This window comes from Vicugna pacos, chromosome 9 (genome assembly GCF_048564905.1).
Source record: "Vicugna pacos chromosome 9, VicPac4, whole genome shotgun sequence".
Classification (NCBI taxonomy): Eukaryota; Metazoa; Chordata; class Mammalia; order Artiodactyla; family Camelidae; genus Vicugna; species Vicugna pacos.
Genome location: NC_132995.1, coordinates 50,436,548 through 50,451,178, shown reverse-complemented (window position 1 = coordinate 50,451,178; position 14,631 = coordinate 50,436,548). Strand labels below are relative to the sequence as shown.

General features: G+C 41.4%; 1 protein-coding gene and 1 long non-coding RNA gene across 3 annotated transcripts in view; one reads left to right on the top strand and one right to left on the bottom strand.

Annotated features, from left to right (window-relative positions):
• Positions 1 to 7,302, top strand: part of LOC140698196 (uncharacterized) — a 30,185-nt gene extending 22,883 nt beyond the window's left edge. For both annotated transcript variants that reach the window (XR_012075813.1, XR_012075814.1), the window contains exons 2-3: positions 4,532 to 4,610; positions 5,972 to 7,302. This is a non-coding gene — a long non-coding RNA (uncharacterized lncRNA). The remainder of the gene's footprint in view (positions 1 to 4,531; positions 4,611 to 5,971) is intronic.
• Positions 5,274 to 14,388, bottom strand: DYNLRB2 (dynein light chain roadblock-type 2). Its single transcript, XM_006207511.4, has 4 exons — positions 14,251 to 14,388; positions 11,952 to 12,027; positions 6,377 to 6,544; positions 5,274 to 5,525 (listed from the first exon to the last, which is right to left on the bottom strand). Exons 1-4 carry the CDS (start codon positions 14,251 to 14,253, stop codon positions 5,482 to 5,484), a joined length of 291 nt encoding a protein of 96 aa, XP_006207573.1. The 5' UTR covers positions 14,254 to 14,388; the 3' UTR covers positions 5,274 to 5,481.
• Between the last annotated feature and the right edge of the window lie 243 nt (positions 14,389 to 14,631).

Sequence of the window (14,631 nt, the reverse complement as noted above, 5' to 3'; positions counted from 1 at the left end):
CCACTCTGGTAGTGTACACAAAAGAGGAACACTTACTAGGCTTTAGAGGGGGTCTCATATACCCAAGGGCAGAAATGTCGCTGAGGACCTCAAAGACTGCAGGGAACCCATGGCGTGAGCACTGTGTTCTTGCTCTGGTTACAATGCTCGTCTGCACGTCTGCTGCGTTCCTTCCTTCCGAGAACTGGTTCTCTGTGCTACCCCACTGTGGAAAATGTGGCAACCCCAACACCTGTGTTTCTGTACCACAGTCCACCCACTTGGGAATTTTCTGTCTGACTCTCTTCTAAATCTAAATACCAAGGAAGCATCTCTCATTGACCTCATCTGGGCAGGTCCCCACCAACAAGCTTGATGGAGTTGCATACAGATATTATGAAAAATCAGTATAAACCCTAGATAGGAACATGAAAATGCTTATTAAATGATAAATAAAGGAATTAGACAAAAATGTGTACCCGGCAGGAATAAAACTCTTTAAATCCATTTACTTGTAGGGTTAAAGATTAGAAGAGGCCACAGTGAGGTGTGTTAAATGACTTGTATTCTGGTAAACTTGGTTTATTTTGCTGCTGTTGCTACTATTAATAATAATAATTGGCATTTGTGCTGTACTATATAGTTCAGAAGGCGAGGCCACTTTGGGTGGGCATTATTCATATTTGTAAGCTGGGTCAACTGAGGCTCAGAGCAGCTGGGGACGCTGCTAATAAATGAGTCAGACTTTACATCTCATGATCTTTTAGCTGCACTGTATTTGCATTTCATGTTGTAAAGTTGACCAAAGAAAGAGAATTTAAAAATCGCTTCTGCATGATTGAGCAAGAATGGTCAAGGTGGAGGACATCAAGCCAGGGAGTCCTGAGGTCACATATGGTGACAGGAGAGAGGGTAAGGACCAGGAGGAAGCAAAAAGGTTCAGACTTCTTTCCTCTCTGTTCAAGGAATGGCTGAGCACATGGCCAACCCAACCCTCTGTGTCAAAACTTGCCTAAGAAATACACAGAAAAGTGTTACTAACCTTAGATATTCAGATCCTAAAAATATTCCAGACTTCCCCCGGGGATGCCTGAGTTTCCATTATTAGAGATGATTTCATATTAAGGGAGTGTACTCTAGCCCTGTGGTTCCCAGGATTTGAATTACCAATATATCTTTTGTAAGGCTCCTGATTGGAGATATTACCCTGACTCTGAAAGCTCTGTTACGGCCCCAGACGTCATCTACTTTTATCTTCAAGTACAGGGGATATAAGACAAAATATTGGTTGATTGAATATCTATGGTAAATTCACCTAAACACATTATAGTTTCCTATTCAATGGCATATATTATGTATTTCCTAAATTCAGAGGAGTATGGATATTTACCTCAAGTCAAAGATATGTTGGGGATAATTGTAATTTATTAAAGACCCAAAAGGGGGATAAATCCAAGTCTTAGTCTATGGCGATGTTTGCTTTTGAAGAGGTGATCTAGCTCAAAAGACAGAATGTTGCTAGTAAAAGGGACTTTGAGAGGCAGGCACCTACTGGAGCTTTGGCCAGCGTGCCACCCATCCTCCTCTGAGATGGTCCTGCTATTTCAGTGATGAAGATTTGGGAGCTCATAATGCTAATGATGTGTAAATGCATCTTAGCTATTTTATTAAGCTGGTCTTGCCAGGTTCGTTCTCATTAATATTTATGGTTGGGATACATTCCTCCAGAGATTCTGCAAATAGCTGTCCTGTTGTTCAGGTAAAATTTATAGCAAGTTGGATTATGGGGAGGCACTAGTGAGTCCAGGCTTGTACTTCTCATAGGAATTGAAAACTTTATCAATGGTTTTGTATGGGTGTGAATCTTTAGTCTATAGATCCAGGCATCTTTTAATTTTTTAAAATAAGAGCTAATTTACGGTGCTGTTCTGAATCCGAGGGGAATGCCGTGAAAGGCAGAGAGGGGTGGTACAGATTCCCCAAGATCATATCCTCTTCCATTGTAATTGGCTTTGGCAAGTTCTGTACCACAGTCTGTCTCCAGCAAAGGGTTACGATTTCCTCTGGATGCAAAAGCACAGGCAGGACCACAGCAGAGTTCCCTGCCCAGTGGGATGGAAGGGTCTTCTTTCACAGAAGAGCTCACACAGAGCCCTGGCACTTAGAACAGTGTCCTCTGCACCTGCCAGAGCTTTCCCACTGCTACATCTCAAATGGGGCTTGAAATTTCTGGCTGGGCCAGGAGGAAGGAAGTGGCTTTACCACTCAGCTATGCATCTGCTGATGAGCTCTGGGTGGGCTGGGGAACTAGGGGGAGATGACAGATTTAGGTATTGGAATCAGATGTTACCTCTGGTACATTTTATAGCAATGAGCTAATCTCTACCTCCTGCAAACAATTTTTTGGAGGGTATGGATGGGGTCTCACAAGTGTGAGCCCTCTGATAAGATCACAAGCACCAATTCCAACGGCATGACCAGTTCAGTACAGACTCACATACTTGATTCCTGAAAGACGTTAATTGGATGCCTGGTTCAGGTGAACTCCTCACCAAGGAGTCAGGTAGATGGTATCAGTGATTCTCTCCCTCAGTAGCACATTTCCTTGCTCCTTGGATTCTAACAAGACATCGTGTATGCTGGAAACCATCAGCAAATGTAGAAGCCGTCCCTGGGTGAGGGGTATTATGGTGCCTAGACTTCACTGGGCTGAGTTTGGGTGAGGTTGGGTCCATGATGGTATATCTGGTCTCTGAGTCATGATGCAGAAGGAAGGGGAAGTGCTCACTTGTGACCAAGACCTTCTCTTGGGCTGAATTTCGTCTATACTTACAGGCTGCATCTGGGTCCAATCAGGAGGGACTCAAGCGGGATGGGGCACAGATGGCCCTAGGGACTCTAGGGAGAATCAATTCATACCCATTCAGCACCACCTCGAGGTGGAGAGTAGAGAAAGGAGTTCTCAAAACAGCTAACAAGCTAGAGACAGGACAGCCAAATGCAACGTGTGACCCTTGATAGAATCCTGAATTTTAAAAAATCCAGCTATGAAGGACATTATTGGCACCACTGGGAAAATTTGAATATGACTGTATTTTTGTATCAATAATAAATTTCTTCAGTATGAAATTGGGGTTATGGTTTTATATATATAATATATATATATATATATATATATATATATATATATATATATAGAGAGAGAGAGAGAGAGAGAGAGAGAGAGAGAGAGAGAGATGAAGCAAATGTAAAATATTAAGAGTTGGTGAATGTGAGTGAAGCTTATGCTGGTGTTCATTCTCTACTCTTCTGCAGCTTTCAAGTTTTTTAAAATAAAAAGCGTGCTTGAAGTCGAATATATGTCAGAGTATAGGTTCTCTATTCCTGCAATCTATCTTTTTCATCTTTATTCATCCTACTCGTTGGAAGAACTCATTTCTGCTGTAATTTAAGCTTATTTCCTCATTTGCTCTGTTCTCTCTAGAGACAGAGTCTGCATCTTCCCTGTAAATCTAGGGCTCAGCTGGCGTGATGACTTGGGGAAGCTCAGGGCTGCTCCCAGAACTTGTGTTTATGTTTGTCACCATCCCAGTAAGACCCACAGTTGAGTAACAGCCGTGAGTCTCAGCCTGGAGCAGCACTGCAAGGACCTGGGGAGGATTTCCGGAGTGTACGCCTGAGGGTCCCACCTTCCGGCAGCTCTGCGATCCGCAGCGGGGCTCAGATGTCTGTTGCATGGATAGGCTTGGCTGTTTGGCCTCAGCCTCTGTGGTCTTGCTCAGCCTTGACCTGTCTCCTTTCCCATCACCACTTGGAGAGTAAACCCCTTCACCCGAGGGATTTGCCCCAGGCCTGCCTTTCTGCCCAAACCATTGTCTGCCTGGGCTGGCCGTGGTGGCCTCACAGGAGGCAGGCTGGTGCCCTGGGTGTGGTGGGATTAAACCTGTCCTGCACCGTTCCTCACTCTTGGCTTGTGGAGGAGTTCCACTCAGGTGGAAGTGCCTGTGGACCTCCGTGTGGGGTTGTTACTGAGTCCAAACTTGTTCTGCTCGCTGCACGACAGGTCAGTAAATTGGGAAATCAGGTGATGGAGCAAGCAAGGATAACGACTTTATTCAGAAAGCCAGCAGACGGAGAAAACGGGGGACTAATGTCCTGGAGATCTCTTCCCCAAGTCAGAATTCAGGCTCCTTTTATATTAAAAAGGGGAGGGGATGTGTTTGGTTGTTGCAAACTTCTTGGTGTCGGAATTCTTTGTTCTTGCAGCTGTCCACGTAGGTCAGGTCATGATGTTCCTGTAAACCTCCCACAACACAAATGTTATTCTCTGCTCTGCAACTTTTTTTTTTTATCTCTGTATGATTGGAAAAGTGTTATATACCCTTAAAGGTCAGAGCCTTGAGAATGGGCTCTCTCTGCATATTTCAGGCTGTAGGCAACATTCTTTTACAAAAGGTGCAGAGCCAGCATGACTAAGCCCAGGAAAAGGCACAGGGTTAGAGCCAAAGGAACAGAGCTCATATGAAGTCAGATTTGTTCTTCCCGATTACAGGGTGATCTGTGCATCCTGACAAGAACCCTCTGGGAAGGAGAGGCCCGAGGCACAAAGGAGAGGGGCTGCAGCTGTATCGGTAACGTTTTCTTATTTTTTGGATGAATCTCAACAAAATTATGCTGAGGGAAAAAAGACAGTCCCCAAAGGCTGCATATTGTATGATTCCATTTATGTCACAAACTTCTCGACATGACAGAAATATAGAAATGGAGGGCAGACTATTGGGTGCCAGAGTTGGGGGAGTTTGCTACAAAAGGGCACCACGGGGAACCCTGGTGGTGATGGAAATGCTCTGTATCTGGATTGAATCAGTGTCCCTTTCCTGGTTGTGATACTGTGCTGTAGTTTGGGAAGATGCTGCCTTGGGGGAAACTGGGCAGAGGGCACACAGGATCTCGATGTTATTTCTTACAATTTCATGTGAATCCTCAGTTATCTCAAAATAAAAAGCTTAATTAAAAAAAGAGGATATAAGGCAAATATGGCAAAATATGAACATCTATTCTGTACGGGTCTTAGAAATCTGCTACATTTGTTCTTTGATTTTCCTACTTCCCTTGGGGCTCCCACAGGGCTCCACTGAATCTCCTTGGCATGTTAACGAAATGGACAAAATTACACTTCTGTGCCGATTCTTGGTGGCAGTTACTTCTAGACTAAAAGAACTGTTGCAAGGAAGGCCATCTTCTCACTAGAATCCTTTGGTTTTGTGTATTATAAAAAAAAAGAGAGAGAGACATACGCACCAGAATTTATTTATTATATAGTTAAATCACAAATTTACAATACATTCAAAAGGAACTAAATGAGACATGTAGAATGGTTTAAATGTAAAAATAGAAAGGAATGTCTAAAAGATCATTTAGGTTGGGGTATAATCTTAGTAATCACTAAGGAGTAAAGTGTTTTCACCCTAGTGTCACAGGGCAGACTTGGCTGACGTAGGTCTATTCACATGGATTCTGAATGACAATCAGAAGATACTCCTTATCTGTGGAGAGATATGGACAAAATTAATCCACCCTAAAAAATTAAATGTAATAAGTGAATACTTCAGCTGACCTGCTTTTCTCTTCAAAACCTCACTTGGATCTTGTGTAGACCAGTGATTTCCACTGTGGTTGCACACCAAGATCACCCATCAAGCTTTTAAAAAATACCATTTCCTGGGGCCTAGGCCCAGAGATTCTGTCTTCATGGGCCTGGGGTGCAGTCCCAGGTATCAGTAATTTTTTTGTGTGTGTGTGTGAAGTTCTCCAGGTGATTCTGATGTGCTGCCTGAGTGACAGCACAGGTGTAGAAAAAGCTTTATTTAGTTGGTGGGTAATTCCGATTTTACAGATGTAGTATAGAGAATCTTGTTCTAGACTAGATTTAGGAACATGAGTCCTGTTACACACTGACATCTACTAACACTGTGACTGTTCCTCTTTCAAGGAAAGAAGTATTTCTGTGGCTGCGGACTTTTAGTACCAGCTGAATGCACTCTACCCTAGGAAGTTTAAGATTCTACAGACCTTTGATCCACCCTCTATTTATCCCCTGGGCAGGAGACATTTTTTCCACTCTCAGGAATGTGTGTGCTAAATTCACATAACATGAGAACCACACCTCCTAAATTTTTTGATTACAAATAACAAATTCAAGTGGGCAAAATTCAACTTCTTCACTAAGGCTTCACAAAATTTTCCAGTTGGAATTTTCAAACTCCTTCATTTTGTAGTTGAAGAACATTATGCGGCATATTGCATGTTAAAATCTACACTCCTCGTTCTTTGAGACAAAGCTTTTATCCAGCAAAGTACAAAGATGCTTTAAATGTGAAATGAAATGCCAGATTACCTGGAGCTACCATGATTTCATGTTTCTTTGACCGGATCCTAAGAAAAGTGAGGTCGTTCTGAGGATCAATGTCACGGACGGTGCTCCTGGCTTTCATTGTCAGCTGATGAAGAAGACCTGCATATTGAACGGTCGTCGAGTTGTCCAAGGTGGTTCGGATGGGAATGCCTGGGATGAGATTTAATGTGGGGTTAAGGTTTTTTTTTTTTTTCCTGATTGTAAAAGTTACATGCACACTGTAGAAATATTGGAAGATACTGATGATTATGAAGAGGAAGAAACAGTGATGGCTCAGATTACTCACTGGTAACAATTTTATTTCCTTCCAATCTTTTTGTCTCTACGTGGATTTTAAAATATAGTTGGATCAAACTATAATTACAGATTTGACTATGGCTGTTTTCTTCATTTAAATGACAGCATACAAGTTGTCCTTGTTGACATTGCCAACAACATTATTTATAATAGCTGTAGACTGCACTATTTTATGGATATAATCAACCCCTATCATCGGATTGTTAGGAAGAGTGTTTTTGCTTTTGTTGCTAATGGTGTGATGGACATTTTTGTGCACAAATCTTTTAGAAGTTGTTAATTGACTATTTCAGCACTAAGCTAACATATTACTACATGAAGCGCATTCCCCTAAGCATTCTGTCTGTGGTGAGTCTGCTGTGAAATGCCTGGTCTCGGACACGGTGCTGGCTTCTCCCTGAGGTCAGAAATAGAAAGGGGTATCGCTGCACATGCTGGAGAGTATACCAGAAGGCGTGCTCAAAGTTTCTTCAGATCTTCCTCATACAGTATTCTTCAAACCTTAATTTTTATGGTAGAAAATACAGCAACAAAGACTCTGCGGTTTTGCAGGGCGTTCCCTGGTTTGCACTAGTTTTTGGTTTAAGCATGATTAAATTTTGGCTACTTGAGTGCTGTTGTTTCCTTATATGAGTTTAAAACAGAACCTATTAACTGGGAAAATCTAGCCAGACAAAGATGCAGGTATAATTCAATTCAGTTCAGATCTATCCAGCTCAATTCAGGTCACTCAGCGCCCATCATGGAACAGGTGCTGTACTAGGCATTTTATGTATATTGTATCTAATCAGAGCAGGCCCTCGTATTATTTTGAGAACTAACACGTAAGCCTGGGAATTCCAGGGATTTGATTTGCAAATGTGCCTTCAGGGGGACATATGAAGGTGAATTTGGGATCGCTGTTAAGTTCCCAGGTACCTGAATTCAGGCCAATCAATAAAAAAAGTCTAACTTGGTTTTCCCCTCGGGGAATGAGCTCCAGAAACGGTAAACAAAAGGAGCACTTGCAACTTGAGATTTCACCCATTTTTCATGAAACTCTTTGAGAACCCACACTCTGAAACACACGAAATTTCCTTTCTTTTAAGAAAACCATTATCTCCAGAATAGGTCTTGCTAAACAAGACCAGGTCAATATTTACAGGAAAACCTGGTCAATAAATGTTTTATATAAAATGTGTTAATTTCTGTATTATTATTTTCTCCATAAGTCTGTTCTCTGTCTCACACTTGAACCATCACAAGGCGTGTATCTTACACACAAGCAGGAAACTGAAGTGTAGCAAGCACTCAACCTTTTAAGAGTGTGTTTTGACCAAACAGTTTGATCTTGCATCCTAAAAACTGACGACCTACAAAGTCTGCGTTGCTCAGTGTCAAAAAAGAAATACAGCCCGAATAAATTATTTAAAATGTAGACGACAAGATTATGAATCAGATGCTCAGGCCTACTTAGTTAGTCTATTCGTGATCGGAGTCAATAAATAAAAGAGCTAGCCTTTCTGAATAATAAGTGCATGCAGTGGAAACTCTTGGAGTTTTTCATATCCACTGGAGACCCTTGAAAAAAATCAATCAACAAATATTTATTGAGTTCTTGCTTGGTACCGTGTGAGGTAATTAAAAAATAACTTATTAGGAAGTAATTTGAGTGCGTGGTACAAAATTCTCCCACTTCCCCTTGGTGAGAGGTAACCATTGCTTCCAATTTCTTTGGTATCTTTCCAGAGATATTTTAAGTCTATTCAAAGATGTTTGTGTTTGCATTCTTTAACTGTATCATTCTCTATTCTGTACCTTAATTCTTTTCATTTAATACACTTGGGAAGTTGTTCCATTCAGCACACATAAGGCTAGGTCATCCATGTTAATGACTGCATAATGTGACTGTTGAATGGATGCTTTGTGATACACGTAACTAATATATCTTCCCGACAGGCATTTAGGCTGTTCCCAATCTTAGACTTTTGTAAACAAGGCTACAGAATACGTCTGCGTGTGTGCCATTTCACATTTGTATATATGTGTAGGATACATTCCTAAAATGTAACTTCTAGAACAAAGAGTATGAATTCGATATCGCTGCATCTATGGCACTGCTTTAAAATAGGACTCTTTATTAAGATCCCAATAAGTTAGTACTCTTCAATTATACATTTGTACTTTGCTTGATAGATTGTATTTCAGAAATAAAAGGAATTGGCTGGATGGCTGATAAAATCTAATGAAATTCAAATGATGGATTGTTAGAAACATCAGGGATATTTAAAATGAAGAGCCTACAGAAATCAGGCTTATATACATAAGAATATATGACAGATATGACTGTCTGGGAAATAAATATACACAGTCACAGTATCGAATCCAGTGATCAGTGCTGCAATAATATAAACAATGAATGGTTTTACAAATGGGAAACCAGGGTTAACAAAGAATCTACTCTAACAAAAACCTATACCACTCAGCATTGGGCTAAACGGATAAGTCCATGTTATTGTCATGATTAGGAAGTTTCTGTTTCAATAATCATGAAACCAAAGGATTCTATCTAATATGGCACAGGATGAGATCCAAATGTATAGATGTGGTAGAAGGCCTAGGTAACCACAAATAAAACCTAAATATTTGTTAAAATGTTTCACCTAGAATTAGTAGACTAAAAACACTAGTAGAGAACGAGAACACATAAACATCAGCTCAGTATTAAATTTCACGGGACTTCTGAGAGCTGCCAAGCTGCACTGTAATAAATGGCACTTTCATCTCAAACTGAGTGGGCTGCTGAAATGGAGTATTTCATTTCATTCTGGTCACACAACTTGTGCCATATGCTGTTAATAAACATCCTGGTCATACACTCTGGTTGTTAATAATCTGACCATAAAAATAAGCCCCTCATTTATATTTTTGGGAAAAAGGTTAATTTGGCTTTCAGAAAAGTAACCTGAATCCTAACACAACCGCATCCTAGTAGAGGTTAATTAGAAGTTAATGGGTATTAAACATAGTATTTTGTTGCCTTTGGATGAGAAAAGTGTTAAATCAGAAACATCAGGAAAATAAAGTAAAAATCATTTTTAATTCTACCACTCAGAGCTAATCACCATAAAATACCCCTGCCTTTCCTTTCATATTAATTTTCAGGGTGTGTGTGTGCCTGGCTCTACTTAGGACTAGAAAATGCTGGCTACCGTTTCGTTTCCTGCTTTTTTTCCATCTAATATTGTGAGTATTCCCCATGATTCTAAATATTCTTCAACACTCTAAACAGAGTAATGGTTTATCAAGTAAATATTACATAATTAATTTAAAAATTTCTCTACTCTTGTGATAGATTTATTTATTGCTATTACGTATGATGCCTCAGTGATGCCCTTTGCACCTCTTTTCTTAGTCAATCCTTAAATTCCTAGGAATGAAATTACAGACCAAAAGGTATGGGTATTTTTCAGACATTTGATGCATATTGCCAAGATTCTGTACTTCAGACTAAGTCTTCCAAAGTAACATATTAGATACGATGTCCTGGGTGTCACAGGTGAATGCACCTGTACTGGGTTGAATAGTGTTCCCTCCAAAATTCAAGTACACCCTAAACCTCAGAAGATGACCTTATTTGGAAATGGGGACTCTGAAGACGTAATCAGTTAAAATGAGGACACAGTGGATCAATATGGGCCCTAATCCAATGATTATAAGAGAGAAGAGAAAGAAGAGAAAACAGAGAGAACACTACAGGATGATGGGGGCGGAGACGGACGTATCCACAAGCCAGTGCGTGCTGAGGACTGCTGGAAATCACCAGAAGCTGGAAGACAGGCAAGGAGGGGTCCTCCTGTAGAGCTTTCGGAGAGAGCCTGGACCTGCAGACACCTTGATTTCAACTTCAAGTCTTCCAGAACCAAGAGTATAACTTTCTAATCTTCTTAAGCCACTAAGAGTGTGGTGCTTCGTTATGGCAGCTGAAGGAAACTGATACAGCACCTCTATAAAGTCATGCAAATAACCCATCTCAGGGAGCACAGGAGAGTTTATGCAAATGCCTGAAACTAAAATCAGTTCAACCAGAACCATGCACTAGGGCTGGACTGCTTCCTGGAAATACTAGGCACATACTAGGCTCTTGACTTAACCTGTAGGCTGATGTTAAATCCTCTCCCTCCTGATCACTCAAGCCGGGTGAATTTATTATACTCAGTAGATATTATGTTAAATTTCATTTTATCATTTTGCAAAACACATCAAATGTTTTATCTGTATAAATAAAAAGTCCCTGCATTCTCAGAACTATTTAATTACAGTTAAGTGTTGGGTATTGTGCCAGGCACCTGACAATTATTACTTCACTTAATTATCACAAAGCAAAGTAGGTTATTTTCCATTTTTAATGACAAGGGATTGAAGTTCAGAGTTTAAACAGACTTTCAGTTGGTAGCTGCTCAATAAATATTTATTGATGGATTCGCTCCATAATCCTGATTAGCTGTGAGAGTCTGTTGCCAAGCACTGAGTTGGCAATGTGCCAATTCCATGGTTGTACCATGAATTATATGAAGTAGCTGCTCTTATTTCTACTAATGCTCTGGGATTTGTGGCACCTCTTGCCCTTCCAAATGCCTGAATTAGCAACGAAACCAGCAGAAGCCTTTATGAGGTTACCACCGTAGCTGAACATGGGGCAGTGTGCCAGAGCATAAAGCTCTGTGGACTGTTCATAGATTTTGTGGATCCAGAGCAAGTTTCTGGTACCAGTCTATGGATTTCACAGGTGGAAATGTATTGGCCCTTCTTAAACTCTAACCACAAAGACTACACTATCAATTACATTAACATTTACTTCTCAAAGATTTTATTAACTCTGGGAAAGGAACAATTTCACTTAAAATGAAGATGGAAACTACGCTTTATAATGTTAAATTGAAAGTAAACTGCCAACAATGGTATTCTTCCTATCTTCAAGGTAGTTTTATTGCTACTCCTGAAATGTTAGATTACCAGAGCTTTAAAAATTAGACAATGTGTAGCATTTCTTAGGAAGGTATAGACATTTTTGTACATGTCTTACTCATATTTATTTCCCTGCCTCTTAGCTGACAGCGTGAATGTGATAGATAATGTTTGGTAAGTAAACACCATAGCTAAAATATACAAGATCTACTTTTGGTTTAAAATGCTAAAATGTCTATGTCAAGGCTTGGCACCACAAAGAGGCTCTTGGTTGGCTTCTGCGTGTCAAGAAGGCAGCCTGTGATGTATTTACCTTCTGCGTTTACAACCATCGTTCCTATAACCCCTTTATGGCTCTGGATCCTCTTTAGGGTTTCCTCCACCTCTGCCTGGAAGAGATCAGAAAGGCAGTTAACCATCTTTGTGGTGACCCCACTTCTAAAGAGAGTGATTTTAGAAAGATTCCTATTCCCCTACCTCCTTAAACTAAGGTATTGGATGCTGTAATCTCAGGTTTTTGGAAGAGAGCTTTGAAACTGTTAAGTCTCATGTACAAGCCTATATTAAGACCCCCAACATCCAACCTTGACAAATACCAGAAAGCTTACTGCCTCAGAAGAGCTCACTTCATTTTCATCTATCTCTGTTTACTGGAAAAGTATCCTCTACGTTGGACAGAAACCTGTTCCTGGTGATCTTTGAGCTTTCTGTATTCACGCGAAAAATTCCTTTTCTACATTACAGATTTTAAAAAATATTTATAGAGTTGTATCACTGCCTCCCTCTGTCTAAAAGCATCACTTAATGAGAAATCATATTCCCAGTCCTAAATGTTACCTTATTGGGAGTTCAGATGGTTAAATTCAGGATATTTTGTAAAAACCGTGTATTCCAGGATTCCAGATTCTCTTGGTAATTACAGCCTGGGTCTCAGTGCAAGCTGAACGTTCAACCAAGAATGATTGATTACGTTGGAATTCCAGTACCAGATTTTAAACTCAGCTTTCTGAATCTTATGCATAGACTATATTGTACCAGTTTCTTTCCTTCTACAAAAGTTAAAGTCAAGAATAATTTTTTATCAGCCTGCGTATTTTTTCATAACTCAGTGATCACTGGATGTTCAGAATTCAAACAGTATTCTGCAGTCTCTTGATGAGGGTTTAAGATATATTTTTTCTTCCCAACATTGTACAGGTGAACATTATGTTATTTTAGTCAAAAGACAGATTTCTTTTGCCCCTAATGTGAGTGGGAGTGCTTATTTCCTCTTTCCATCATTATGGCAGGTGTTTTCTACATTTCAGGCATTCATGTAATAGAATTACAATTTTTGCCATTATGAACACTATTTATATTTACCCAGCAAGTTCTTCAAATTATCTCACTGCTAAAAGCTTAAATAAATGTATTTTAAAAGGAAACATAACATCACTACCACAAATGCAAATCTGGTATCATTTATCATAAGCAGAAATAACCATAAAAACAAACAAAACAAAATAGAGCGCATATTACTAAGTTCTACCCCAGTGGAAGCTCTGAGACTGAGGTCTGAAAGGTGAAAAATCAAAACTACCAAATGATAGTGGTATTAATGCCAGAAATTTTCTCTTGGTATAGTCTAAAGGCTGGAAAAAAATGAAAGAGAATTAATTTTCTCTGATGTGATTTACTGTGTTTTTTTGGTACTTCTGAGCCATCTTAAGTAGCAACTGTTTGCATCTCATTAGGGGAAACACTGCTCTAATGCGTAACAGCTGTACAGGGGATCAATAACTACGTTTTGCCTCTATAAGACAACGTCCACAGCTCCTTATAACCAGTGTCCGCCTTTATCTTTTTCTGTTTTACTTTTCTCCCAGCTTCTCTCTGCTCTTCCCAACTTTTCCCTCTCCCCAGTTTTCTCCTTTCCTGATTTCTGAGCCCTCCTAATGCAGTCTCGTAATTCCCATCGCCAATCGTCTTTTCATCCCTTCCTTAAAAACAAACAAAAAACCCAAAATACAAAACAAAAAATCTCCCAAGTCTTTGCTTTCACTTTGCTCTTTTTCGTACTTCCCTCAGTCTCCATTTTCCTTTTCTTCTCCTTCCCCCATCCCCCCGCCCCCTCCTTCTTCCTCCTTTCTCTTTATTTTCCTTTCTTCTCTCTCAGTCTTTCCTTCTCTCCTCTCTCCACTGCCTTGCGCTCAATGTCCCACCATGTCTTTCTTCTCTCTCAAGGTGATTTTTCTCCTCTCCCTCCCGCCCCTCCCCTTCTCAAACTTTCCTTGTTGTCGGGGAGATCTCTCATTCCCCTCAGGATCTTTCATCCCCTCGGTATCCCTTCTCTTTCTCGAAATCCTCCCTCCCCAAGTACTACCCCCGGTAGTTACTCCCGCTAGATATCTATGCCCCGGATAGCTCCCCCGACCTAGACATCTTCTTCCCTCCCTCCACGGTCGCCCTCTTTTCCCTCTAGGTCTCCGTGTCGCCCTCCAATAAGTTTCTGGAGCCCCCTGCCTTCGCCGCGGCCCCGGGACTGGCGGGGCCCGGGTCGGCCCCGGGAGCTGGTCAGCGAAGGTCCCCGCAGATCGGCGCCATTGGGTCGCGGACGGAGACCCAGGATTTACCATCGCGCGTGCGGCGAGACTCTGGGCTCAGACGGCGCTGCCGCTGCCCGGGATGTCAACAACGCTTTCAGCCGTTGCTAGGAGACAGGGGAGGAAGTGGCCTCCCGGAAGCGTGGGTGCCCGCGCCTGCGTGCGCGCGGCAGGCTCTTCCGCCCCGAACTGGCCTGACGCCTCCGGGCCGCCGTAGGCGGGGGCTGGGGCCCGTGGCCCCGAGCGCTCACCTGGGGCTTGGCCGGCCCGCGGGGCGCTGGGGCCGAGGACTGCAGGGGGGCTTAGGCCGGGCTCCGGGTCATTCGTTCGTCCTTTCATTCATTCATTGCCTGAGGTACGCATTCGTGTAACAGTCACTTCCTCGTTCAAGAACCATTTATTGACCATCTG